Source organism: Emys orbicularis, chromosome 3 (genome assembly GCF_028017835.1).
Source record: "Emys orbicularis isolate rEmyOrb1 chromosome 3, rEmyOrb1.hap1, whole genome shotgun sequence".
NCBI lineage: Eukaryota > Metazoa > Chordata > Testudines > Emydidae > Emys > Emys orbicularis.
This window is the reverse complement of record NC_088685.1, coordinates 196,010,354-196,037,999: the sequence shown is the minus strand read 5'-3', so window position 1 is coordinate 196,037,999 and position 27,646 is coordinate 196,010,354. Positions and strand designations below refer to the sequence as shown.

At 43.2% G+C, this 27,646-nt stretch overlaps 1 protein-coding gene across 1 annotated transcript in view; it reads left to right on the top strand.

The window, feature by feature from the left end:
• The first annotated feature begins 5,253 nt into the window (after positions 1-5,253).
• USP34 (ubiquitin specific peptidase 34) overlaps positions 5,254-27,646 on the top strand; it is a 278,527-nt gene continuing 256,134 nt past the window's right edge. Inside the window, exon 1 of the mRNA XM_065400557.1 lies at positions 5,254-5,336. Within this exon, the coding sequence (XP_065256629.1) occupies positions 5,294-5,336 (43 nt within the window). The 5' untranslated portion in view covers positions 5,254-5,293. The remainder of the gene's footprint in view (positions 5,337-27,646) is intronic.

The following is a 27,646-nucleotide window of genomic DNA, read 5'->3' as shown; positions in this document are numbered from 1 at the left end:
CAGGCGAGCAGGAGTCTGCTACGGCAGCGCGGCGACGAAAGTGATGAGGACGTGGACACAGAATTCTATCAAACCGCGAGCCCCGGCGCTTTGGAGATCATGCTGTTAATGGGGCAGGTTATAGCCGTGGAACACCGATTCTGGGCCTGGGAAACAAGCACAGACTGGTGGGACCGCATAGTGTTGCAGGTGTGGGACGATTCCCAGTGGCTGCGAAACTTTCGCATGCGTAAGGGCACTTTCATGGAACTTTGTGACTTGCTTTCCCCTGCCCTGAAGCACCAGAATACCAAGATGAGAGCAGCCCTCACAGTTGAGAAGCAAGTGGTGATAGCCCTGTGGAAGCTTGCAACACCAGACAGTACCGGTCAGTCGGGAATCAATTTGGAGTGGGCAAATCTACTGTGGGGGCTGCTGTGATGCAAGTAGCCAAAGCAATCACTGAGCTGCTGCTACCAAAGGTAGTGACTCTGGGAAATGTGCAGGTCATAGTAGATGGCTTTGCTGCAATAGGATTCCCTAACTGTGGTGGGGCGATAGATGGAACCCATATCCCTATCTTGGCACTGGAGCACCAGGGTAGCCAGAACATAAACCGCGAGGGGTACTTTTTAATGGTGCTGCAAGCACTGGTGGATCACCAGGGACGTTTCACCAACATCAACGTGGGATGGCCGGGAAGGGTTCATGACGCTCGCGTCTTCAGGAACACTACTCTGTTTAAACGGCTGCAGCAAGGGATTTACTTCCCAGACCAGAAAATAACCGTTGGGGATGTTGAAATGCCTATAGTTATCCTTGGGGACCCAACCTACCCCTTAATGCCATGGCTCATGAAGCCATACACAGGCAGCCTGGACAGTAGTCAGGAGCTGTTCAACTACAGGCTGAGCAAGTGAAGAATGGTGGTAGAATGTGCATTTGGACGTTTAAAGGGTCGCTGGCGCACTTTACTGACTCGCTCAGACCTCAGCCAAACCAATATTCCCATTGTTATTGCTGCTTGCTGTGTGCTCCACAATCTCTGTGAGTAAGGGGGAGACCTTATGGCGGGGTGGGAGGCTGAGGCAAATCGCCTGGCCATTGATTACGCGCAGCCAGACACCAGGGCGATTAGAAGAGCACACCAGGAAGCGCTGCGCATCAGAGAAGCTTTGAAAACCAGTTTCATGACTGGCCAGGCTACGGTGTGAAAGTTGTTAGTTGAAAACCCGCCCCGTTGATTGACTCATTCCCTGTAAGCAAACCACCCTCCCCCTTCAATCACAGCTTGCTTTCAAAGGAAATAAAGTAACTATAGTTTAAAAATCATGTATTCTTTATTTATTGATTATAAACATAGGGAGAGAACTGACAAGGTAGCCCGGGTGGGGTTTGGGAGGAGGATAGGAGGGAAGGAAAAGGCCACTAAAAAAGTTCAAAATAATGACCGCCTTTTGCTTGGGCTGTCCACTGGGGTGGAGTGGGAGGGTGCACGGAGCCTCCCCCCCCACACACGTTCTTATACGTCTGGGTGAGGAGGCTATGGAACATGGTGAGGGGGGAGGGAGGTTATAGAGGGGCTGCAGCGGCACTCTGTGATCCTGCTGTTGTTCCTGAAGCTCCACCAGATGCCGGAGCATGTCCGTTTGATCACGCAGCAGCCCCAGCGTTGCAGCCTGCCACCTCTCATCTCGAGCGTCCCTCATGGCCTTACGTTCACTGGCATCTTTCCTGTACTTTGATACCGCATCCTTCCACTCATTCAGATGAGCTCTTTCATTGCGGATCGATTCCATGATTTCGGAGAACATTTCGTCTCATGTCCTTTTTTTTCGCTGCCTTATCTGAGATAGCCTTCACGACGGAGGAGGGAGGCTTGAAAAATTTGCAGCTGCGGGAGGGAGGGAAAAAGGAGAGAAGTATTTAAAAAGATACATTTTACAGAACAATGCTTATACTCTTTCACAGTGAACAACACTATTCAGATTATATAGTACATGTGATTTCGGTACAAGGTCGCATTTTGCATCTTAATATTGAGTGCCTGCGGCTTTGGTGTTAGAGATCACAGACGCAGGTCCGGGCAACAGAATTCGGCTTGCATGCGGCCATGGTAAGCCATTGTCTTTCGGCTTCTGCAACCTTCCTAAAAGCAGCGCCCTCCTTTCCCACATACCAAGCAAAGCCTGTTGAGTGCTGCGGTTTTCCTGTTAAGGTGCAGCAGCAGAAACCAAACTACCCCCCCATCCAATTCTCTGGGATGATCGCTTTACCCCTCCCCCCACCGCGTGGCTGGTATCAGGGAAGATCCCTGCTAGCCAAACATGAAAAGCTCAGCGCCAATGACGCCGCCTCCCCCCCTCCACACACACACTTGGCTAACTGCAGGGAAGGATTTCTTTTCAGCCACAGGCAAACAGCCCAGTAGGAACGGCCACCTCTGTCCACTTAATTAAATTCCCGTATTTCAACTAGGTTACCATGAACGATATCACTCTTCTGAGAATAACACAGCGAGATAAAGAACGGATGTTGCTTGAATGCCAGCAAACACCGGGACCATACGCTGCCAGGCTTTGTCATGCAATGATACCAGATTACTTGCTACTAGCATGGCGTGGTCAAGTGTCCTACCATGGAGGATGGAATAAGGCTGCACTGCCCAGAAACCTTCTGGAAAGGTTTTTGGAGTACTTCCAGGAGAGCTTCATGGAGATGTCCCTGGAGGATTTCCGCTCCATCCCCAGACACGTTAACAGACTTTTCCAGTAGCTGTACTGGCTGCGAATGCATCCCAAGTCCTCAGGGCAAATTAATCATTAAAAAAAGCTTGCTTTTAAACCATGTTTTATATTTACAAAGGTACACTCACTAGGGGTCCCTTCCACGGCTTCAGGGTCTGGGATAATGCCTTGGGAGGGTATTTCAGTCAGGCTGAGAAAAAGATCCTGACCGTTGGGGAGAACGGAGGGCTGTGTGCTCTCCGCAAGCTCGTCGTCATCGTCGTCGTCCTCCTCCTCCTCATCTTCCCCGTCCGCAGAATCCTCAGGCATGGCTGAGATTACCCCCTCCTCGGAATCCACGGTTAGGGGTGAGGTAGTGGGGGCGCCCCCCCCCCCAGAATTGCATGCAGCTCAGCGTAGAAGCGGCATGTCTGCAGTTCTGACCCGGAGCGACCGTTTGCCTCCTTTGTTTTTTGATAGGCTTGTCTGAGCTCCTTAACTTTCACGCGGCACTGATATGAGTCCCTATTGTAGCCTCTCTCCATCATGCCCTTGGAGATTTTTTTTCAAATGTTTTGGCATTTTGTCTTTTGGAACGTAGTTCTGCTAGCACGGAATCCTCTCCCCATATAGCGATCAGATCCAGTACCTCCCATACGGTCCATGCTGGAGCTCTTTTTCGATTCTCGGACTGCATGGTTACCTGTGCTGATGAGCTCTGCGTGGTCACCTGTGCTCTCCACGCTGGGCAAACAGGAAATGAAATTCAAAAGTTCGCGGGGCTTTTCCTGTCTACCTGGCCAGTGCATCCGAGTTCAGATTGCTGTCCAGAGTGGTCACAATGGTGCACTGTGGGATAGCTCCCGGAGGCCAATACCGTCGAATTGTGGCCACACTAACCCTAATTCGAAATGGCAATGTTGATTTCGGCGCTACTCCCCTCGTCGGGGAGGAGTACAGAAATCGATTTTAAGAGCCCTTTATTTCTAAGTAAATGGCTTCGTTGTGTGGACGGGTGCAGGGTTAATTTGATTTAACGCTGCTAAATTCAAACGAAACTCATAATGTAGACCAGGCCTTATACCCCAAAGGGAGCTATTCTGGAATAGTTGTGAGGACTATAGCTGTTCTAGTTAAGTAATTGAATAACAACTAGCAACAGGAACAGGGAGTGGGAGGAGGAATTTACACCTTTGCTGTTGTTTAGGTGTAGACAAGATTTCCAAGTGACTAGTACTTCTGGACTTCAGGGTATATCTAGCGGAGCAGCAAATCATTATGCAGTGTGCATTATGTGGTTGTGAATGCACTAACATGTTCCCTGCTAATTGGTCTGTGTAGATCCTGCTAGTGCACACTAAAATTACCCTAGTGTGCTTTAACACTGCACTGTTTCAAACAGTGCTGAAAACAGACCCTTTAAAGTTTTCACCATCTGAGCACTCCATCACTAAGGCAGTCAAAATCACTATAGTCTTTTAAAAATATTGGCCAAGTTTTTGTTTGTTTAAACAAAATCCCAACTTTTACATTGCATCTATTCTATTCCTATGCTATGTGGCAATCAGTTATGTAAATCTATGTAGAACAATATACTACTTCACCACGGGGTGGTACAACACGAATGAAAAGGCAATTTTTTAAAATCTAGAAAATACTGGGTTTGGGGAAAGAGCAGTCAAAGCAGACCATGTGATACCTTACACTGGAACAATATATGTACATTTTGGTAAAGGTACATTCAGGCTAAAGGTGCCCTCTTCCGGTGCTGAGAACTGCAAGCTTTATCTGAAAAACGTATGTCTTAAATGAATGTGTGGGTTGAGTGACCTGTGCTGAATATGTGATTAGGGCGAGCGACTGCACATGGGTAGCTGCAAAGGCAAGATGTCAGTCCTAGATTCCAGTGCAAACTTTGCATTTTTTTTTTTAAAAAACTGCAGTGTTAAAGAAATAAAATATTGTTCCAAAGCCTGGCGTTTTTTCTAAAAGTATTACATTTCTCACTGATTACAGGAGTAAGAATCATGAAATGAAATGGCTCCAGGCAGAGCAGATCGCTGTTCAATGAAGCCATAAAGGGCCTTCGGGGGGGGGGGGGGGGAGAGGGAGTTGAGGGGATTCCCCCCGTGCCCTGGCCCTCGGGTGGGGGAGGGGCAGCCTGAGCGAGGAGCAAGCTGCAGCCGACGCCATTTTACGCTTCCGGCCCCAACTTCCGCCCCCCCGCTCAGTCCGGGGTGGGAGGGGGAGAGGGCCGGCCCTGGAGGGAGGGGCGAGGGCGGAGGGACTCGGCCGCCTCCGTCCCCTGCCTGGTCGGAAATAGCCGAGCTGAGCCCGAGCGCCCTGCCCCCCTCCTCCTTCCCCCACAGCAAAATGGCGGCGCGTGGAGTCCCTGGGAGCCAGTGAGTGACTCGGCTTCTCCTCCCCGCCGCCGCCGCCGCCGCCACAGGCTCATTTGCATTGATCAGCCGCCCCCTCCCCCCTCCCAGACCGGTCCCTCTCCCCCCCATCAATCATCAATCAGCACCGAGTGGATCAATCAATGGTCGGGAGGAGGCGGCGGCGGCGGCTGCTGCTGTTAATGAACAATGTGTGAGAGCTGCGCCGAGCTGCTGGAGGTGTTAAATGAGAGTAAGTGCGGCCGCCCCCTCGCCCAGCCGGGCCCCCCCGCAGGCGGTATAACGGCCTTCCCGCCCGGCTGGGCCTCCTGTGTAGCGGGGGTGGGCTGAGGAGACTCCTCCGTACGGGGTAGGGATAATCCGTCTGGCTGGGCCCCGGGCGGGGTCATAATTCTCCCCTTCTGGGCCCCGCAGTGCAGGGAGGTCGTGCCGCCTCGTAACGCTGCTGGGCCTCCCCCAAAGCCGCCTCCCGGTGGCGCCCAGTCCGCTCCTTCCAGCGCGGCCCGGGAAGCCGCAGCAAGGCCTAGTGCTGCCGGGCGAAGAGCTGCGAGCTGCTCCTGTGGCTGAGGAGCTGGAGACCAGGCCTGGGCAGGTTCCCTGTGAGCAGAGAAGGCGGCTCTGGTTGGGAGGATGATCCGCCCCCCACCCATTATATTTGATGTCCTCGGCTGGGCAACAGTCTTGCGTCGCTATTTTCAGACGGGGCTGGCTGGGGGGAACCCGGCCCTGACACGCGTCTGTCCCGGCTGTGAAACGGTTTCTTGGGCCGGCGAGCGCCCTGGTGTTTCAGAGCTTGAGACTGGGCTCTTGCCTCCTTCCAAAGTTCCCGCATCACAAGTGGGAGTTACCTAAGGCGGGGGGCTCGGGGCCCTACACGCTTGCAGCCCTGGGGGTAGGCCCTCCACCCCACCGCAGCCGAATCCGGTACAAAGCATCTTTCACCTCCTGTGCAGCAGGCCTTGGGCATCTCTTGGAACCGGTTCCAACAAAGCTGTCGGGGGCAGGCCCAGTATCTCTTCCGTGTTTTGTAATGTTGTGTACGTAGGCAGTGTTTAATAAATAAACCAACTTAATCAAATACCTTTGGTGTGGAGATGCTGGGGTGTTTAATAAACACATCTGTGTGTAAATCTGTGACTAGAAGCAAGTTTGAAAAGGTTTACATTTCATAAATGCTATTTAGATATTAATGTATATACAGTTTAGAGGCAGATCTTACTGTGATGGAGTGAAATGTAGATCATTATACAAGTACTATCTTAGGACTCATTCCCTTTTTAACTCCTGAGAGGCCTGATCACAGGGGTTGTTCAGTTTTAAAATACATTGATACATATCACTCTGTTTACATGTGTTTTAGTGCACCCCTTTTTTCTTGCTGTAAACACTTGCTATTTAGCTATGATCAACATTGCTATTTTTGAGCAATATTTTAGTTATAAACCCAAGTGACAGTAGGCCTAAGGGCCTGGAGACATGCGTAAAACAGATTACAAGTTAACCTCAGGCAACTGTTGATTGTTAAAATCACTTTACTAGCTGGTTTGATCAAGTTTGTAATTTTAACATCTTGTTTTGAGCAGTGCTTGTTCTCATTGTTTACTTACGTTAATCATTATTATCCTGATACACAAGGAGGGTGAAGTAATGTCTTTTGTTAGACCAACTTCAGCTCTGTTTAAGCTTGAAAGCTTCTCTCTCACCAACAGAAGTTGGTCCAATAAAAGATATTACCTCACCCACCTTGTGTGTGTCTCTAATATCTGGGACCAACAGGGCTACAACAACTCTGCATACATATGCTATCCTATCATCCCTCCCCCAGTACAATATTTGGGGTGGAGCGTAGGGCAAAATTTGATAAAATGTAGATTGTGTGTTTGATCTGCCAGTTTATTTCAAACAGCTGATCTTTAACAGATTGACTGTAGTTCAGTTATCAGTGGTGTATTAGTCTGATAACTTTATTGGAAGGGAGAATTCATTTGGTAGTGGCCTGATGGGTTCAATGTATAAATTTAATAAAGATTGGTTTGTTTGAAAGTTAATGTTTTAGGCTGGAATAAAACATAAATTTAAATGTGTGAAGCCTAATGTTACTTGATTTCTATAATTAATCTAGTTTGGAAACCATTTTTAAGTTGAGGTTCAGATAATTGGATCGTTAATTAAAGATAAGTGTTCGATGTATGCCTTCTCCTTTTAACAGTGGCTTATCTGTAAATAGGGTAGTAGGTTCTGTATATTTTAATGATGTGATCTTGCTATTCTTAAATTTGAAAAGGGAAGATGACTTTGGTAGTTAATTTCCTGGGGAAAATTATGCGTCCTGTTATCTTACATTTAACCTCCATAAACTCTGTTCAAACAACATAAAAAGCTGTCTTAAACCCACAGTAACAGTGTCATTTGTAATAAGGCTGAATATAATTTTTTGTGTTTAGACATTAAAATACTGGTGGTGTAATATATAAGCTACCTGGAAAAGCTAAATGTAATAGAGTGAATTAAAGAGGGAGTCCTAGCTTTATTATTAATATCTTTATTTGTATAGCTTTACTTTAGTGCCCTTGCATTATTTACATGAATTTTTAATTTATATGCACCAAAAAAATCATTGCACGCCTCATTTTAAAAAATATATTTCAGTAAAAATGAAAAATCATAGTAAGAATGAGATCTGCCCAAAATGTGTGAGTCTGAGACTGCTAGCAACTTTCTTTCCTGTCTGATGAGCATTTGGGGTTGCCTCTTAACTGTACTAAAACTACTGAATTAGTATCTTGACAGAGATCCAGGAATGTAAACTGAAGTTCAACGGCATCATCTTGCTTCACTGTTGGAGGGCAGTTACTATACAGAACAACCTCCCCCCAAAAATACTTTTTCCTTTTGTCTTTATTTAATTTAAAATTCCTGATGTAATTATCTGGCATTGTTTGTATTACAGGAGATTCAGCAAAGAAACAGACTGCTGAGCCTTGATGCTCTCTTGAGAGCACATGGGAATTCCCTATTTTGTTCATAGGACAGAACGATGAATTTTACCAATTTAGGCTCTGATAGTGCAAATACTTATGCACAAGCTTATCTTTAAGCACATTAGTAGTCCTGTTTGACTTCAGTGTGATAAAGCATGTGCATAAGTGTTTGCAGGATTGGAGCCTCAGTCCAGCAATGACCTTTATATTGGTACAGGGATCTGCCTGCACGCGCAGCTCATTGCAGGATCTCAAGTCCTTAGGCTTGATTCTGTAACCTATCGCATTTGTCAACGGGTCTACATATGAGTAAATACTACTCAATTTGAGTAAATGTAGCAATATTTGGGGCCCATTATTTAAAAAAATTGTAGTTTTTATGAATGGTAATGATCAGTGTAATTATTTATTTTTTAAAATACAAAGCTTAAGTATTAGATTGAAGCATGCCAAACTTAGCTGTGTAGCACCCTCTTTTGCTAGGCATTGTACAAACATTTTGAAATAAATGGTCCCTGCCTCAAAGAGCGTATGAGCCAAGAAACATGTTCATAGCTGGTATACATTTCCAGCATGTGATGTGATAACACTTAGAGCTGCTATGTTGTGTACTGTGACTGTGTACCAACTGTCTGGGGAAAACAGAAAATGTTGTACATGCATACGCCTAAGGATTCATGTGGGTACCAGACTAAAAATGGTCATATTCCAAGAGTTAAGAATGGAATATATTTATAAGTCATGCATCTTTAAAAAACAAAACAAACATGAGTTGGGCATACAGAGTGTAGTGACTTTTTATAAACTCCAATGGCTGTCTTTCTTATTTGGCACGCATTACAAAGGCCTGTTCTTAGTTACACTTGTCACTGGTCAGGGCTTGCTGCACCTTCGACTTCTTCTCACATCTGAGTGCAGTCCTCCAGGTAACTGGCCTCTTGCCTTCATCTGGCCTCCTTCCCTGCAGTCTCTGCTTCTCTCTCTCCCTTGTTCTTTAGGGGCTATCCTTTGATCATTTCCAAAATCCTTTGTTTCCTCATTGTCTCTTGAACCTGCTTAAACCAATTTATGTGGCCAACCAGGGGGTCAGGGATAGACTTCACAGCAGTTGCTATCAACTAATTGTCTCCCTTCCTGCGTAGATAGTGACCCCTCCCCCCCTCTTGTAAACATATAACAAACAGCACAATAACTAGCAAACAGATGGGCATATCAAAATATTTACATGCAGCTTCATGTCCGTCAGAATTTTCAGGTGGTCTGCAAAATTTGTTACAAAATAAACTGTTGATTTTTAAATTAGAAACCTATCAAACACTTGAAACTAACTTCAGGGGTTTTGCTAGTATTTATAACTTAGGTACTGAAGACAGCTGGTTTGGCCTTCTATCAGATACTCTTGAAGGGATAATTATATCTAGTATCTATCTATCTAGTATCTAGATAGATATCTAGTAATGCATGAGGACTAGACCTTCCTGGAGGATGCGGAGATCCTAGTTACATTCTGTGTGCAGTGAAACCTTCTTTTAGTGAACCTTTAACAGTGAAACTGTACTTACAATGAAGTAGAACAAAAATCCCAATTTTTTCCAGTACAGTGTAATGTTTAATTTTTTGTTATGGGGAAAAATACCACTAAGGCGATCTACACTGTCAATTGAGCGACAAAAATTTTGTCCTTCAGAGGTGCTAACCCTTCCCCCCTTTACTCCCCTTGGAAAGACAAAAGTTTTGCTGCGACAAGTGTCAGTGTGAACAGCGCGTTGTTGGCAGGAGCGCTCTCCTGTCAACAACGCAAACGCCGCTCATTGGGGGTGGAAGTATTTTGTTGGCAAAAGTGCTGAAAATACAGAGTACTTGCTTTGCAACTATTGTAGGCAGAATCCTGCTACACCTCTCCTAGTCATCGAATTGGCCCTGTCAATGCTGGTTCTCCACTTGTGAGGTTCTCCCGTCTCTTGTCATTATATAATGCCTGCATCTGTAACTTTCACTCCATGCATCTGAAGAAGTGAGGTTTTTTTTACCCACTAAAGCTTATGCCCAAATAAATCTGTTAGTCTTTAAGGTGCCACCGGACTCCTTGTTGTTTTTGTTGATACAGACTAACACGGCTACCCCTGATACTAGTCATTCAATGGTTATCATTAAATTTGGAAGTTAATGATCTTACTTGTCTAGAGCCAGCCTTTGTAGTTTTGGAGAGGCCTGTAAAACAACATTTTGCTGTATCTGTTGCTGCCAAATTTAATTGTTTCCTGTCCACCATTATAAAGTCTCTATGTGCAGAACCTTCCAAAAGATTGTGGGGTGGATTTGTTGGGATAACTGACTCACTTTTATATAAAAAGTATGTTAGCGCAACTGTGGGAGAAGTGGAGCCATGCTGCTTGTTTCTTTAAAAGCTAGCAATCAATTTACATAGCCTTGAAAATATAAGGTAGGTATTCTTTGTAAGGGGACAGGCTAGCAAATTTTTAAAAAATGAAAATAGATTTACATAAATAGTTCCCTCTCCTGGGGTTGCCTGTGACCGTGAGCTTTGTAGAGCCTAGCTCGGAGTAGGTGAGAATAACCAGGAAAGAAGAAGAAACATAAAAGTAAAATGGAAAGAGAGACACCCTCCCCCTTAATAAAACTGACATATTAAACGAAAACGATTACTTTAAAAAGCAAAAACAAAGGTGAGAGTAAAAGATAATGTCTAAATAACTTTCACGTTAATGTTTGTAATTGTAAAGCAATTTGAAGATGAAAAGCACTCTATAATTGGTAAGAATTCTAGCTTAAAGAGGTTTCCAAAATTAGAAAGATGCCTTAGTTTTTTGAGTATGCAACTTTTAGAGTTTGCCGTTATTTGGTCTTATCTAAAATAACACTGTTTTTCCTTTTGTCCTGAAATTTGTCTGATTTATACTACTGAAGATAGTTCTTTCCCATTACACAAACCAGTCTATTATTAATGCTGAAGATTAGTTATGTAAATCCAATTCTGGTCAGTTTTATTGTGTTATGAACCAAATACAAGCAGTTACTACAACCATTCTCTTGTATATAATGAGTATTATGATTTAATCTTGTGATACTGGATAAGTATTTCTTATAGTAGAAAATGGTATTGGGGAAATCACATTATAGCAGTGACTCTCAAACTTCTTCATATTGTGGATCTTTTTAAGATAGAAATATTTTGATGGGACACCACCTTTCCATATACCTGATCATGATTCTGCAGAGTCTCTACAGTAACAGCCCTTCTCTTGGTTACATGAGTAAATTATTCAAATAGAATTAAGGAGACAAGATAAAATTGCTTTAATATGATTATGGATGTCCCTTTGTCACTTCTGCTAGTGTGGAACTTGAGACCAAATAATTTCCTGTATAGGAAAGTTCCCACTCAAGAAGTTTTCTTCCAACTTTTTGTGGGGTGTTTGCTTTTCACTCTAACAAGAAGTGGGTTTGGTGTCTTTAAACTTGTGGATGTTCCAAGCAGATCCTGAGACATGTGCCAGGTGTGTTGTGCTTCCATAAAAGTTCCTGACCATGCAGCTCATTACAACATTGATTCCTGTAAGACAGTGGTGGGCAACCTGCGGCCCGTCTGGGTAATCTGCGGGCGGGCCACCAGACAGTTTGTTTACTTTTGCACGGCTGTCCGCAGCTCCCAGTGGCTGTGGTTCACTGTTCCCGGCCAATGGGAGCTGTGGGAAGCAGCGGCCAGTTTGTTGTAAACAAACTGTCTGGCGGCCCGCCAGCGGATTACCCTGACGGGCCGTCCGTGGACTGCAGGTTGCCCACCGCTACTGTAAGAGCTCTGCTGCTTCAGCATCTCCCTGATGTTAGGAGTGGTTGTCTGTCTGATTTAGAGTAGGATGAGCAGGGTGGATTGATTTTAATTCAAAGCGATTTAAATCAGCAAGTAGACAACCTTAAATTAATTGCTTTTAGTTGTATTTTGCACTGGTACCTTTTAGTTATTTTCCTAAAGAAAGATTTATACATACTAGCTGATAACCATTAAAACATATTATTTGCAACTACATTTAGCCTTTATGCAAAATTTGGTACTACTTTTTACTAACCAGGAGGCTACAATATATCTATATAAATTTATTTAAGCATCTATTTAGCTTAACTTACATTATTCAGATTATTAATTTTTCCATCTTTTATTATGTTAGAAGATGGTGAATGATGCAGCTGTTATTTACTAAGCAATGATTAATTTTTTACTTGAGATTTGTGTCAACCTCCTTGGATGAAAATTTGTATCAGCCATTTTGCATTTAAAACTAACAAAAGTAGTATTATCTGTAGTTAATGAATTAAACTGATTGTTTCTAGTCACCATGCCCTTCAAGATTTTAGAAGTAATAGAATTCATCTTCTCAGATCCAGTTTTTGTTCATCGATTGGAAGAGGAAAACAAGCTCTCCTGCTTTTTCATCTCCCATTTGGGTTCTTTACTTTGATTGAACTAGTCATTGAATTGCACTAGCTGAATAAACTGAACAGAAAATAGGCTCTCTGCACCTGCAGAGGAGGCTGCTGCTGTAAAAAGCTCCAGCTCTGGTACCAGGTGCTTAGCGAGGAATTCCACCGGTTCAGTGGCCTGATTTTCTTTAAAATTTGATAGCAGACAGTTACTGCTTAATATTTTTTTGTATTTAATGATTATAGTAAGGTATGCCTTAATATAGGTTGTCACTTTCAAATTTAATTTTAAATGTTTAGTTTTAAAATTTTAACCTGTAGAACATAATTCTAATTCTTAAGAACATAAGAATGGTCATGCTGGGTCACACCAATGGGCCATCTAGCTCAGTATTCTGTCTCTGACTGTGGCCAGTGCCAGATACTTTAGAGTCAATGAACAGAACAGGGCAAGCATCGAGTGATCCAATCCCTATCGTCCAGTACCAGCTTCTGGCAATCAGAGACTTAGGGACACCTTGGACCATGGGGTTGTGTCCTTGACCATCTTGGCTAATAGCTATTGATGGACCTATCCTGCAGGAACTTACCTAATTCTTTTTTGAATCCAGTTTTACTTTTGGCCTTCACAGCATTCCTGGGCATCAAATTCTACAGGTTGATTGCATTGTATGAAGAAATACTTCCTTTTGTTTTTTTAAATCTGCTGCCTATTAATTTCATTGGGTGACCCCTAGTTCTTGTATTATGTGAAGGGGTAATCACCACTTCTTTAGTCATGTTCTCCACAACATTTATGATTTTATAGACCTCTATCACAGTGGTTCTCAATCTTTCCAGACTACTGTACCCCTTTCAGGAGTCTGATTGGTCTTGCATGCCCCAATTTTCACTTCACTTTAAAACTACTTGCTTACAAAACTAGACATAAAAATACGAAAGTGTCACAGCACACTACTATTGAAAAACTGCTTACTTTCTCATTTTTACCATATAATTATAAAATAAATGGATTGGAATATAAATATTTTACTTACATTTCTGGGTATAGCATATAGAGCAGTATATACAAGTCATTGTATGACATTTTAGTTTGTACTGACTTTGCTAGTGCTTTTTATGTAGCCTGTTGTAAAACTTAAGCAAATGTCTAGATGAGTTGTACCCTCGGGAAGACCAGTGTACTCCCAGGGGTACACGTGCCCCTGGTTGAGAACCACTGCTTTATCACATGCCCCTTAGTTGAATCTTCTCTAAGTTGAACATCTTTAAGGCTGTGTTTGTCACGGAGGTTATGGAAGTCATGGAATCCGTGACTTTCAGAGACCTCCGTGACATTCTCTGCTTCAGCCCCAGGGGCTGCAGGACTCTGGAGCTGACAGCCAGTGGTGCCCTGGCAGGGTTCTAGCGACAGGTGACAGACTCCTGAGGGGGCCCTCCTCAGGGTTCCAGCGCATGGGGGGAGGGGGACGCCTCGGGCAAGCAGCTGGGGGTGTCCTATTTTCTCTTTGGGAAATATGGTCACCCTGCAGCTCCCAGCTGCAGTGGGCGAAGGGGGAACTCCACAGCCTCCAGCTACCACAGTGATGGGAGAAACCATGGAGCTGCAGCAGCAAAAGTCACGGACAGGTCCCGGCTTCTGTGAATTTTTGTTTATTGCCTGTGACCTGTCCATGACTTTTACTAAAAATAACCATGACAAAATCTTAGCTGTAAACATCTCTCCTCCAATGAAAACTGTTCTATACCCCTAATCGTTGTTGCCCTTTTCTGTACTTTTCCCAATTCTAATATCTGTGTTTTGAGATGGGCTGACCAGAACTGCATGCAGTATTCAAGATGCAGGTATACCATGGATTTATATAAGTAGCATTATGATATTTTCTGGCTTATTTTCTATCCCTTTTCTGATGCTTCCTAACATTCTGTTAGCTTTTTTTACTGCTGCTGCACATTGAATGGATATTTTCACAGCACTATCCACAATGACTCAAAAATCTCTCTTGAGTGGTAACAGGTAAATTTAGACTCCATCATTTGGTATGTATAGTTGAGATTGTTTTTTCCAATGTGTATTACTTTGCATTTATCAACATTGAATTTCATCTGCCATTTTGTTGCCTCGTCACCCAGTTTAGTGAGATCACTTTATAACTCTTCCCCGACAGCGTCAGACTTAACTATCTTGAGTAATTTAGTATCGACTACAAACTTTGCCACCTCACTGTTCACCTCTTTTTCAGATCATTAATAAATATGTTGAACAGCACCTGTCCCAGTACAGATCTTTGGAGGATCCCACTATTTACCGCACTTTGGTGTGAAAATAGACTATTTATTTCTGCGCTTTGTTTCCTATCTTTTATCTAGTTACTGATCCATGAGAAGGACCTTCCCTCTTATCCCATGATTGGTTAGTTTGCTTGAGAGCCTTTGGTGAAGGACCTTGTCAAAGGCTTTCTGAAAGTCCAAGTATACTGTATTGACTGGATCACCCTCAAATAATTCTAATAGATTGGTGAGGCATGATTTCTCTTTACAAAAGATATTGTGTTCATCTATGAATCTGATAATTCTGTTCTTTACTATAGTTTCAACCAATTTGCCTGGTACAGTAGAACCTCAGAATTACAAATACTTTGGGAATGAAGGTTGTTCATAACTCTGAAATGTTCATAGTTCTGAACAAAACGTTATAGTTCTTTCAAAAATGTATAGCTGAACATTGACTTAATATAGCTTTGAAACCTTACTATGCAGAAGAAAAATGGTGCTTTTAACCATCTTAATTTAAATGAAAAACCACAGAAACAGGTTTCAGAGTGGTAGCCGTGTTAGTCTGTATCAGCAAAAATAATGAGGAGTCCACATAATCACAGAAACAGTTTCCTTACCTTGTCAAATGTTGTTTTTAAACTTTCCCTTTGCTTTTTTAGTAATTTATGTTTAATACAGTACTGTACTGTATTTGCTTTCTTTTTGTCTCTGCTGCTGCCTGATTGTGTACTTTTGGTTCTAAATGAGGTGTGGGGTTGACCGGTCAGTTTGTAGCTCTGAGGTTCTACTGTACTGAAGTTAGGCTTACCTAACAATACTATAATTGCCAGTATCCCCTCTGGAGCCTTGTTTAAAAATCGGCATTATTTTAGCTGTCCTCAAGTCATCTGGTACAGAGGCTGATTTAGGCAATAGGCTATGTATCACAGTTAGGAGTTCTTAAATTTAATATTTGAGTTCCTTCAGAACTCTTGGGTGAATATCATCTGGTCTTGGTGACATATTTAATTTAAATTTAAAATGTTTTAAATTAATTATATCAAGTTTTATCCACCCTGGGGATGGGCAGCTTTTATAAGATAATCACTGCGTCAGGACTTTTGCATGTGAATGGGTAAAGTGGTAGTGCCTTGGAAAGCATCCATTCCTTGATCTTAATCCTGCCTCTGACCCTGGATTCTTGCCTCCAGATTTTTGAAGTGCCAGTTATATGGTTATATGGAGGAATTTCTGTAGTCTCAGGGAGACTATGCCATATGGACATTGCCATTTTGGTATGTTTCGGGTTTTTTTCCCCCTGCTCATTTTGCTCCCCTGTGCTTCTCACAGTGGAGCGTATGGCCCTTTATTATTAGGATTAGTTCTTACCCTGTGGCCTTCATCCTTCACTGCTTTAATTTCTCCAGGTCACTTTGCAATTTGCTGTCTCTCCCTGTGTGTTTTCAAGTAACAGTGACAGAAGCAGCTCTTCAGACTGCCTGGAAGTGTTCTATGTTAGGTGGTGCACAGATCACAAGTTGGCATTGTGGGGAGGGAAGAAGTATCTGCCTCTATGAATCTCCTTTCTTGTTTTCTTAAGTCCCTACCCCTTTCTTTCCTATATTTTCTACCCTATATATCTTGTTCCCACTTTCTTTTTTTTATTTTTCCCTGATCTGCAGCCTATCTTATTTATTGCTTTTCTCTTGTCTGTCCTCTCAGTTTTCTTTTATTTTTCTATGTGTATGTTTTTCCTCGCTTTCTCTCCTAATTTCTGTGCTCTCTCCCCATTCTTCATTCTACCCCCCGGCTTCCTGTTTTATTCCTGGCTATGTTCTACTTAAAATAATTCCACATAGAACTGCCCTCTTTCATGGTAGCTGCCATTTCCAGTTGTTCTTAGTAGGACAAAGGACACAGGCTACTTGCTTAACTCTCCCTGAAAACATTGTGAGGCTGTGGCCATTTTGAAAGAAGGCGTTTTACCTGAGGGCAGCTATGACCTCAGTCCAGCTGAGAATCATTGGAGATGGCACCAGTTTTTAAATTTTCTATGGAGGAGGAGATTTTTTATATACCAGCCTCTGCTGATATCTAAACTTTCAGTTTCAAAAACTAATGGCAGAAAAATAAACAAAACATAATCCTATATATTTATTTTAAAAGGCTACCTGTTGCACCAGATCTCCTCAGCAGATGGTAGGAGGGGGAAACTAGGTGTATATATGGAAGGGTGAATGGAACAGGAAGGAGGGGGGGAAACTGGTGTGTTGCATGTGTGCAAATGAGTGTGGGATACAAGGAGGAGGGAGAAGTTGGATGGTATGTGCTGTGAAATGTAGGGAGGTGCAAGAGTTGGGGGATTTTTGGAGGACAGGAGCTAAGGAGAAACTGGGATGGCAGTGCAGCTGGTTTGCACTGTGGCAATGCATAGTAGCTGTAAATGCCAGCTATCTTGCAAGTATGTTCTGCTGCTTTGTGCTGCTCCCGAGTGGCATAAAACAGCTATAAAGTATACTGGTGAATATTGCCATAAAAGTTAAAATAAAAAAAAATACTTCAAATAATCAGATCATTACATTGTATGGTAATATTATTTTTTGCTTCTTGTTTGCTATTCATGTATGACATTTTTAATAAAAAAAGAAAAGAAAATTCACACTCAAACTGTGTTAAGATAGAGTTAAGAGTTGAGAGTGCATATCAGTAATTTAGGGTAAAATATCTTACAGGGATGTTGTAGTTATCCCTATACCAAGTATTATATATGCAGGAATTCAGAGTTAAGATTTAATTTAAAGGAAAGTCAAACATGTTATGTTACTGAAATGTATAGTTAAGGCACCCAAACAATCCTAATGCTACCATATGTGGAAATGGCAGAGGTGCTTAATGACTTCTTTGTTTCGGTTTTCACCAAGAAGGTTGGTGGCGATTGGATGTCTAACACAGTGAATGCCAGTGAAAATGAGGTAGGATCAGAGTCTAAAGTAGGGAAAGAACAAGTCAAAAATTACTTAGACAAGTTAGATGTCTTCAAATCACCAGGGCCTGATGAAATGCATCCTAAAATACTCAAGGAGCTGACTGAGAAGATATCTGAGCCATTAGCAATTATCTTTGAAAAGTCATGGAAGACGGGAGACATTCCAGAAGACTGGAAAAGGGAAAATATAGTGCCCGTCTATAAAAAGGGAAATAAGGACAACCCGGGGAATTACAGACCAGTCAGCTTAACTTTTGTACCCGGAAAGATAATGGAGCAAATAAATAAGCAATCAATTTGCCAACACCTAGAAGATGATAAGGTGATAAATAACAGTCAGCATGGATTTGTCAAGAACAAATCATGTCAAACCAACCTGATAGCTTTCTTTGACAGGGTAACAAGCCTTGTGGATAGCGGGGAAGCAGTAGATGTGGTATATTTTGACTTTAGTAAGGCTTTTAATACTGTCTTGCAGGACCTTCTCATAAACAAACTAGGGAAATACAACCTAGATGGAGCTACTATAAGGTGGGTGCATAACTGGTTGGAAACTCGTTCCCAGAGAGTAGTTATCAGTGGTTCAGTCATGCTGGAAGGGCATAAAGAGTGGGGTCCCGCAGGGATCGGTTCTGGGTCCGGTTCTGTTCAATATCTTCATCAGTGATTTAGATAATGGCATAGAGAGCACACTTATAAAGTTTGCAGACGATACAAAGCTGGGAAGGGTTGCAAGTGCTTTGGAGGATAGGATTAAAATTCAAAATGATCTGGACAAACTGGAGAAATGGTCTGAAGTAAATAGGATGAAATTCAATAAGGAGAAATGCAAAGTGTTCCTTCCTAAGTGGAGTAATCGGTTGCACACATACAAAATGGGAAATGGCTGCCTAGGAAGGCATACTGCGGAAAGGGATCTGGGGGTCATAGTGCTAAATATGAGTCAACAGTGTAATGCTGTTGCAAAAAAAGCGAACAACATTCTGGGATGTATTAGCAGGAATACTGTAAGCAAGACACGAGAAGTAATTCTTCTGCCCTACTCTGCGCTGATTAGGCCTCAACTGGAGTATTGTGTCCAGTTCTGGGCGCCACATTTCAGGAAAGATGTGGACAAATTGGAGAAAGTCCAGAGAAGAGCAACAAAAATGATTAAAGGTCTAGAAAACATGACCTATGAGGGAAGATTGAAAAAACTGGGTTTGTTTAGTCTGGAGACGAGAAGACTGAGAGGGGACATAACAGTTTTCAAGTACATAAAAGGTTGTTACAAGGAGGAGGGAGAAAAATAATTGTTCTTAACCTCTGAGGATAGGACAAGAAGCAATGAGTTTAAATTGTAGCAAGGGCAGTTTAGGTTGGACATTAGGAAAAACTTCCTAACTGTCAGAGTGGTTAAGCACTGGAATAAATGGCATATAGAGGTTGTGGAATCTTCATCATTGGGGATTTTTAAGAGCAGGTTGGACAAACACCTGTCAGGGATGGTCTATAACACTTAGTCCTGCCTTGAGTGCAGGGGACTGGACTAGATGACCTCTCGAGGTCTCTTCCAGTTCTGTGATTCTATGATTCTATTTAGTGACATGATGGGGGTTGAGGGCTGGTAATCTGTGTCTTTAAAAATCAGCTTAATCTCATTTGGGACCACAAATACTGAAATGCCTTAATCGTATGGCTGTTGCATTGTGTCACTACAGGGAAGAATTGTAGTTGTTTGGTTGGCTTCACTGTACATTTCCATACTTTTGATAACATTTGAGTTTGAAATAGAGAAAATATATTTTCACTATAGTTTTTATATATATTTGACAGTACTTTGTGTATAGTCTATTTCACTAGTTCTTGTCTTTTCAATCAGTTTCCTATGTCATTTGCCTGGATTGTTCACATAACAACATGGGGGAGTGAGACTTTTTAATAAATAGGAAAATATGAGTGTAAAATCACAGAAATTTGCAGGGGGATTTGGGGGCACATATAATACCTGAAACTACTTACATTGACTTAACATGAAGTTGACCATGTCCTTTTAGGATTCAATACCTCTGCTCCTGTGAGGGCTGAGATAGCTGCTAATGCCCAAATCTTAAACATTTAAGAATTCCCCTAACAAAAAACGGGAAAAGGAGCCTTAATACAGCTCATATTTTTAATAGGAAGGGAAAAAAGCAGTGTTTTATTTAAACTTTTCAGGCCTTTCTTATGCACCAGAAAAAGGTCTTATCCAACACAGTGCCTACATTTGTGTTTGTTTGCCATCAATAACAAAAGAGAGAACACAAATTAAAATAAATAGTTCTCGATTTATATGTGTACGTACAAAATATAGGCTGCCTGAAGGCTCGTCCAGTTCACTTCTTGGACAAGACTAATTCTGTATGCACAACATAATTTTATGTATATGCTCTGAGACCCATGTTACTGCCTTTATGCTTTTTAATATAGCTCACAATTTTCAGTTCTCTCTATTCAGTCTGTATATAAAAAGGAAGACACAATTTTTTTTACAGTTTTCTGTCTTGTAGGTAGGTTCTGGCCCTGCATAAATATTAATCTATCTGTATATCTGTATAATCTTCCATATATTCAAAATTGCTGTCATTGCAATTTAACATCTTTAAAATTGAAATGTCTCTTTAATATCTACGTTTGTGTTTTGTTTATTTGACTATTTTGTGATGTCTACATCCTTCTAGGCAGGGCCGGCTCTAACTTTTTTGCCGCCCCAGGCAAAAAAGAAGAGCGCCACCCCGCCATACCCCCCAGCGCCACGCTGCCGAACACCCCCCCTGCCATACCCTCCCAGCGCCGCGCTGCCGAAATCCCCACCCTCCCAGCGCCGCGCTGCCGAAATCCCCACCCCCCCAGCGCCGCCCCGCCGAAATCCCCGCCCCCCCGAGCACCACGCCGCCCGAAGCCCCGCCCCTCCAAGCACCGCGCTGCCCAAAGCCCCTGCCCCCCCGAGCGCCGCGCCGCCCAAAGCCCCCTCCCCCCCTCCGAGCGCCATGCCGCGCCAAGCCCCCGCCCCCCAGCGCCGTGCCAAGCCCCACCCCCTCCGAGCGCCGCGCCGCCCGAAGCTCCGCCCCCCCCAGTGCCGCGGAAACAAAAAAAACCCCCTCCTGCTCTGCCCCGACAACCAAAAAATAAATAAATAAAAACCCGAAGTGCCGCCCCGCCCCAAGGTGCTGCCCCAAGCACGTGCTTGGTCGACTGGTGCCTGGAGCCGGCCCTGCTTCTAGGTTTATCATAATATTTTTAAAGGAATGTTTTTAACTACAATTTGATTTTGCACTTGTGTAGTGAGTAGAGTGACCAGATGTCCGGTTTTAGACCGGAACACCCGGTCGAAAAGGGACCCTGGCGGCTCTGGTCAGCACCGCCAATCGGGCCGTTAAAAGTCTGGTCGGTGGTGATGTCCGGAGCCAAGGCAGGCTAGTCCCTACCTGTCCCGCTGCGCCCGGAAGCGGCCAGCAGATCTGGCTCCTAGGCAGGGGGCCCACGGGGCTCCGCATGCTGCCCCCGCCCTGAGCACCGGCTTCGTTCCCGGCCAGTGGGAGGTGGGGGGGGGGGGGGGGGGGCGGTGCTTGCGCGCGTGAGCAGTGCGTGCAGTGGAGTCTCCTGCCCCCTCCCCTCCACCTAGGAGCCAGACCTGCTGGCCGCTTCCAGGGTGCAGCATGGAGCCAGGACAGGTAGCACCGCTGAGCAGCTGACGGGGAGCCGCCCAAGGTAAGCCTGCGCCCCAACCCCCCAGCCCTGAGCCCCCCCAAACCCCGGAGCCCCTCCTGCACCCCAAACCCCTCATCCCTGGCCCCATCCCAAAGCCCACACCCCCTCCTGCATCCCAACCCGTGCCCCAGCCCTGAATCCCCCCCAACCCTGAATCCCCCCCAACCCTGGAGGCTGCTTCTGCACCCCAAACCCCTCATCCGCAGGCCCACCCCAGAGTACGCACCTCCAGCCAAGAGTCCTCACCTCCTGTACCCCACCCCTCTGCCCTGAGTCCCCACTCCAACCCGGAACCCCCTCCTGCATCCTGGAGCCTGCACCCCCATCCCAGAGCCCCCTCCCACACACCAACCCCCTGCCTCAACCCGCAGCCCCCTCCGACATTCCGAATCCCTTGCCCCCCCCCATCCTGGAGCCCCCTCCTGCACCCTAAACACCTCATCCCCAGCCCCACTCCAGAGCCCGCACCCCCAGCCGGAGCCCTCACCCCCTCCCACACCCCAACTACCTGCCCCAGCCCAGAGCTGCCTCCTGTACTCTGAACACCTCATTTCTGGCCCCACCCCAGAGCCTGCACCCCCATTTAGAGCCCGTGTCCCCCCCCCCCCGCACTCCTGCCCCAGCCCATTGAAAGTGAGTGAGGGTAGGGGAGAGCGAGCCACTGAGGGAGGGGGAATGTAGTGACTGGGGGGCGGGGCCTCAGAGAAGGGGCGGGGCTAGGGTGTTCAGTTTTGTGCCAATAGAAAGTTGGCAACCCTAGTGGTGAGTGACCTTTAGATATAAGATATCCTGCATAAGTCTAGCATGGTGGTTGTCCTTGAGGTCTAATTACAGTCTGTTCTCTTAGCCCTCAAATTCTTGCTAAAAATGTATTTATAATCTGAGCTTCATTTGTTTACACTTGGAATTATACAGTCTCCTCTTCTAGTTGATTTACATTTCTCATCTTTTGCAATCTCCTAGTACCCTGTAGGTTTTTAATTGTCCTTTTCTTGACATGGAAACTCATAGTGGTTTTTTTTTTAGTACTATAGTGTATATCAGCTATTCACATTATTATGGAGAGGTCTGATTGTGATGCCATAGTTAAGATTACATTTAATTTTTCACTTAAAACAGGGTAAAATGGTGGTTTAAATAAATGTAAAAGGCATTTCCGTTGAGTCTTATGTTTGTTCAGGCCCTTCTAGCTAACAATGGCATATTATTAACCTATTAAACTTTTTAGAAAGTTGAAACACATTTGAATATTCTGGGAATAGGCATCCTAGAAGAAAGTAAACTGATATCAAGCAGTTATTAACAATAATTGTTTAACTTAATTTTACCTTTGGGGCCCATTCAGCAGCTCAAGTTATTCTTAAGTAGTGTCACAGTGACGATGGAGGTGGCTTAACCAATCATCATCTTACCGCTCTAATTTCCATGTTACAGTTCTGTTTGAAATGTGTTGATAGTGTGAGGGAGAACTGTACATCTTAGAGTCCTCTTTCATCTATCCATTATGGAAACAGAATACTGGATTGACTTGCAGGCTTTGGGTCTGAAACACCAGTCCTCACTCTCCTCTTTGTCACAGCTTTGTATCAATGGGATCCTTGTATAGGCTGCAAAGGTCAGATGCTGCTGTACTTGTCTGCTGGTAGTCTTTAGCCCTACACATGTAGGTGGTGGTGTCAGGCCTGTCACGGGCGGGAGTGGGGAAGTGCCATCTCCAAAGTACCCTCCCTGCCTGTGTTCAGCGTTTTGTTTACTTGTGTTTCACTTTACCCTACTCCTGGGGCATGTTACGAGAAGGCTATAGGCATGTTGGCATATCAGGGCTGTCAGCTATTTCTTTACGGAGCTGAAGCAACTGTGGGATAGACAGACAGGCATGCTGAAGAATTTCAAAAGCCATAATTTATATCCACCTGTTTGAAACCTGGGATGCAGATCCTGGGCTAAGATTAATAGGCTGTTGACTGGAACAGCCAGAGTGACTGTCATAATGCAGAAACTGGCTTAGCCCAATCTTGATAGTGTGACTGTGAGGCAGCAATACAGAAAGTCAAAGGTGGTGATGGAGTGCACAATTAGAAGATTGGAAGGTGGACTACAACACCTTGCTACCCTGGATGATGCAGCAGTAAGATGGCTGAACAGTCTAGATACTGACTTGTGATGCATATGAAATAAGAAATACCCTCCCATTGCTCCCTCTGTGTGCTGGCTGAGCTATAAATAGCTTAGGACAGCTATTTCTGTGTCTCAGCACCCCTACTCCAATGCTTTAAGCCCCTACCTGGCCTCCTGCAGCCTCCAATCCTGACACCTCCCTCTTCCTTCCCTCAGCAGCATGCAGCACCTTCCCCAGTAACCTTTAGCACCTGCCCTTTTCACTCCCAGATCTCACAGCACCACCTCCTCCAGGAGTCCCCCTGTTCCACATCCAACTCTCCTTGTGTGGCCTCCCGCAGTTCCTTTCTCTCCCAAACGGTCCCAGACTAGGAATGTAAGGGCACCTCTCTGTGCTGGTTCCCTAACTAACACCTTCACCCTCCTTTCAGAGCTCCTCCACCCTCACTCTCTCCTTCCCCTCACTCAGTTTGCCTTCAGTACGCTCAGTTCCTTCCAGTTTCTCTCTCTCTCCCCCTTCTCCATTCATTATATGTTCCCATCCTCAACCTTCCGAGGCAACAGCATTTTCAAGAAGATCTTATGGAATGAAAATAAAAATAAAAAACTATACACAAAAACACAACATTGTTACTGTATACTAAAAGACCACACATTGTATCCTTAACTACCTTTTTGGGGGGATATTTTGGAGAAAGAGGTGCTGAAAGTTAGGTATTCCCATGAATTTCTAGCACTATCCTCTGAAGCAGATGTTACTGGCCATCACTAGAAACTGGATTCTGGACTAGATGGACTGATGGTCTGACCTGGGATGGCAATTCGTATGTTTAGTTTGTCCATAACAGGTGAAATAACTTTGATTAAATCTCTTTCATCTCTTGGGATGGTGATTCCAGATATTACAAAAGTTTTAATTAGAGAAGAGAAAAGGAAGGATTCCTAGTGTACACAAGTGTAGAAATCTACATAAAGTTTAATACTACCTCCTTAACTCTGAACTTCTTACACAGTAAGTTGCAATATTTTTTATAGATGCTGACCAAAATAAACTTGTCTAGGCTGAAATAAAAGTCCAAAAGTTAATAATTTAATAGTATACCTCTCAAAGCAAACTATTGCATGTGTATACAACTATGCCTTCTATTCAACACTGTCGAATGCTTTTGTAGGCCTCAAGGGATAAAATTATGTGCAGATTGAATTGATGTTCTGATGTTACTGGCTCCAAATCTTATTTTTATAAACCTAATTTGTTCTTTGATAATCTTTTAAAAATGTTTTGGTAAGAATCTTTTCCATTATCTTGCATTCACCCTGAGTAAGTGAAACATGCTGGTTTTAGAAGGAGGATTTCCAGGCCAGTTTAAGAACAAACTATCAAATAAAAACCAAACAAACCAAATCTCTGATTACCTGGAGTTAAGATTCAGAGAAAAACGAACCTTAAGAGAATGTTGTAGTTTCCTTTAAAAATAAAAATGGAAAGCATATAAATATACAGTTAAACTCCTATTTTTCATGTCAGGTTGATTGTATACAACTAAGTTTCCAAAATTCTGAATGCATTTTGGAAGCTTTTTAAGCAGTTGTTTACGCTGTTTAAGGGCATGTCTGCACTTAAAAAGCTGCAATGGCGCAGCTGCCCCAGTGTAGCTCTGCCACTGTAGTGCTTCAGTGAAGCCGCTACTATGTTAACAGGAGAGCTTCTCCTGATGGTGTAGTTAATCCACCTCAGTGAGAGGTGGTCATTATGATGACAGGAAAAGCCCTCCTGTTGTCATAGTGCTGTGTAGGCTGGAGATTAGGTTGGTATAACTGCATCGCTCAGGGGTGTGGATTTTTCACATGCCTGAGCTACTTTGGTATACCAGGGTATGTTTGCCGTGCAGACCTGGCCTAAGATATCTTAAATATGGCAGCATTTTGCCCATACATGGAATGTGGTAAGTGTACTGTAGTCAAGACCCTGTGTATTATGTGGCAAGCTTGACATAATGTCTGTGGCAAGGTTCTTGGATTCTGCAGCGCTCTGATGTGGTCTTAAAGAAACCAAGTATCATGGGAGTTTGTGTTGTAAAACGCAAATGCGGATGGATCTCTGATATAGCAGGGTGCAATCTCTGTAAACTAAAACATAACAAAATAAACCAGTATTCTTTGAGAATCATGTTGTTATACGTTTCCGATTATGTTTAGGAGGGTGATAAGTGGGCAGAATTAGGGGACTTTTCCCTAATTTCGTGGTTTATTTTTAAACAACTTGAAATTGAGTCAGGTTTTTTTGGGTTTACAATCACTTTTATTTTGTAAATAATTTAGTTCCAAAGTGGCTATGTCTAAGACCCACACAAACCAGTGGGAAAACTGTGAAACTGACTTTGTGTTGTGTATTAAGTGTTGTCAAATGTATAAATCAAACTGAAAAAAATATATATTTTCCCCTTTTTCATTTATTGTACTCTTAGGTGTTGCTCATACTAGGTATAAAAAAGTGAGACAAATGTGATTTTTTTAGAGTTTATAGTGTCTCTTCTGACACATCACATTTATAGGCACTGTAATTTCTGTGTGTAGTGTATTTATTTTAAAGCAAACTTCTGTATTCTCTTAATGATTGTTCTCTGAAGTGATACGTTTCTTAACCTTACCTCCAAGTTAAAAGTTTTTTGCACTGGAATTTTTAATTTTTAGAATTGTGTAGTGACAGTAGTCTATATTGGGGCTTGCAAAACTGTGAAGGAATTCAAGACGAGATTGGAAGCCAGAAAAAATGAGATTGGAGCCAGAAAAAACCCTTACCCCCCCACACCCAGGGGGGAAGATACCTCAGATCAGTGAATTTTATTAGGTTTTTCTTAGGGCTGTCAATTAATCGCAGTTAACTGAAGTGATTAATGCAAAACAAATTCACTAGATTAAAAAATTAGTCACGATTAATCACAGTATTAATAACACTGTTAAATAATAATAGAATACCAATTTAAATTTATTACATATTTTCTACATTTTCCAAATATATTGATTTCAGTTACAACATACAATACAAAGTGTACAGTGCTCACTTTATATTATTTGTGATTACAAATATTTGCACTGTACAAAAGCTAAACTAAATAGTGTTTTTCTGTTCACCTCCTATAAGCACTGGAGTGCAATCTCTGTATCGTAAAAGTGAAACTTACAAATGTAGAATTTTTTTTTTTACATAATTGCACTCAAAAACAAAACAATGTAAAACTTTAGAGCCTACAAGTCCAGTCAGTCCTACTTCTTGTTCAGCCAATTGCTAAGACACACAAGTTTAGAGACTGCCTGATTCTTATTTACAATGTCACCTGAAAGTGAAAACAGGTGTTTGCACGGCACTGTTTTAGCTGGCGTTGCAAGGTATTTACATGCCAGATATGCTAAACATTTGTATGCCCCTTTGTGCTTCGGCCACCATTCTCGAGGACATTCTTCCATACTGATGACGGGTTCTGCTCGATAATGATCCAAATCAGTGAGGACCAATGCACGTTTATTTTCATCATCTGAGTCAGATGCCACCAACCAAAGGTTGATTTTTCTTTTTTGGTGGTTCGGGTTCTGTATTTTCCGAATCGGAGTGTTGCTCTTTTAAGACTTCTGACAGCATTTTCCCCGCCTTGTCTCTCTCAGATTTTGGAAGGCACTTCAAATTCTTAAACCTACTTTGTTTTTTTTCCTCCCAACTTCTGAGTATCTGAAGTGTCTATATTTGAAAGTTGTTTGAAATTAGAGACCAGTGTTTCTACTATATAATCAGTGAATGAAAATGTTATTTTTAAAATTATAAAGGAAGTGTTCAGAATGTCAAGATTCTATTTTATGCTGGTTAAAAAGCAATAAGAAAATTTTAGAACGATTTAGAAGCCTAAAGGGGAATAAGAATAGGTGGAGTTATTGTTGGCAGGAGACAGGGATATAACTAGTGGGTAGAATCATCTGTGACTGGATGTTGAAGAGAGTGGAGAAGGTAGAATTGAGTACTGTTGTTGTAGTTTGCCT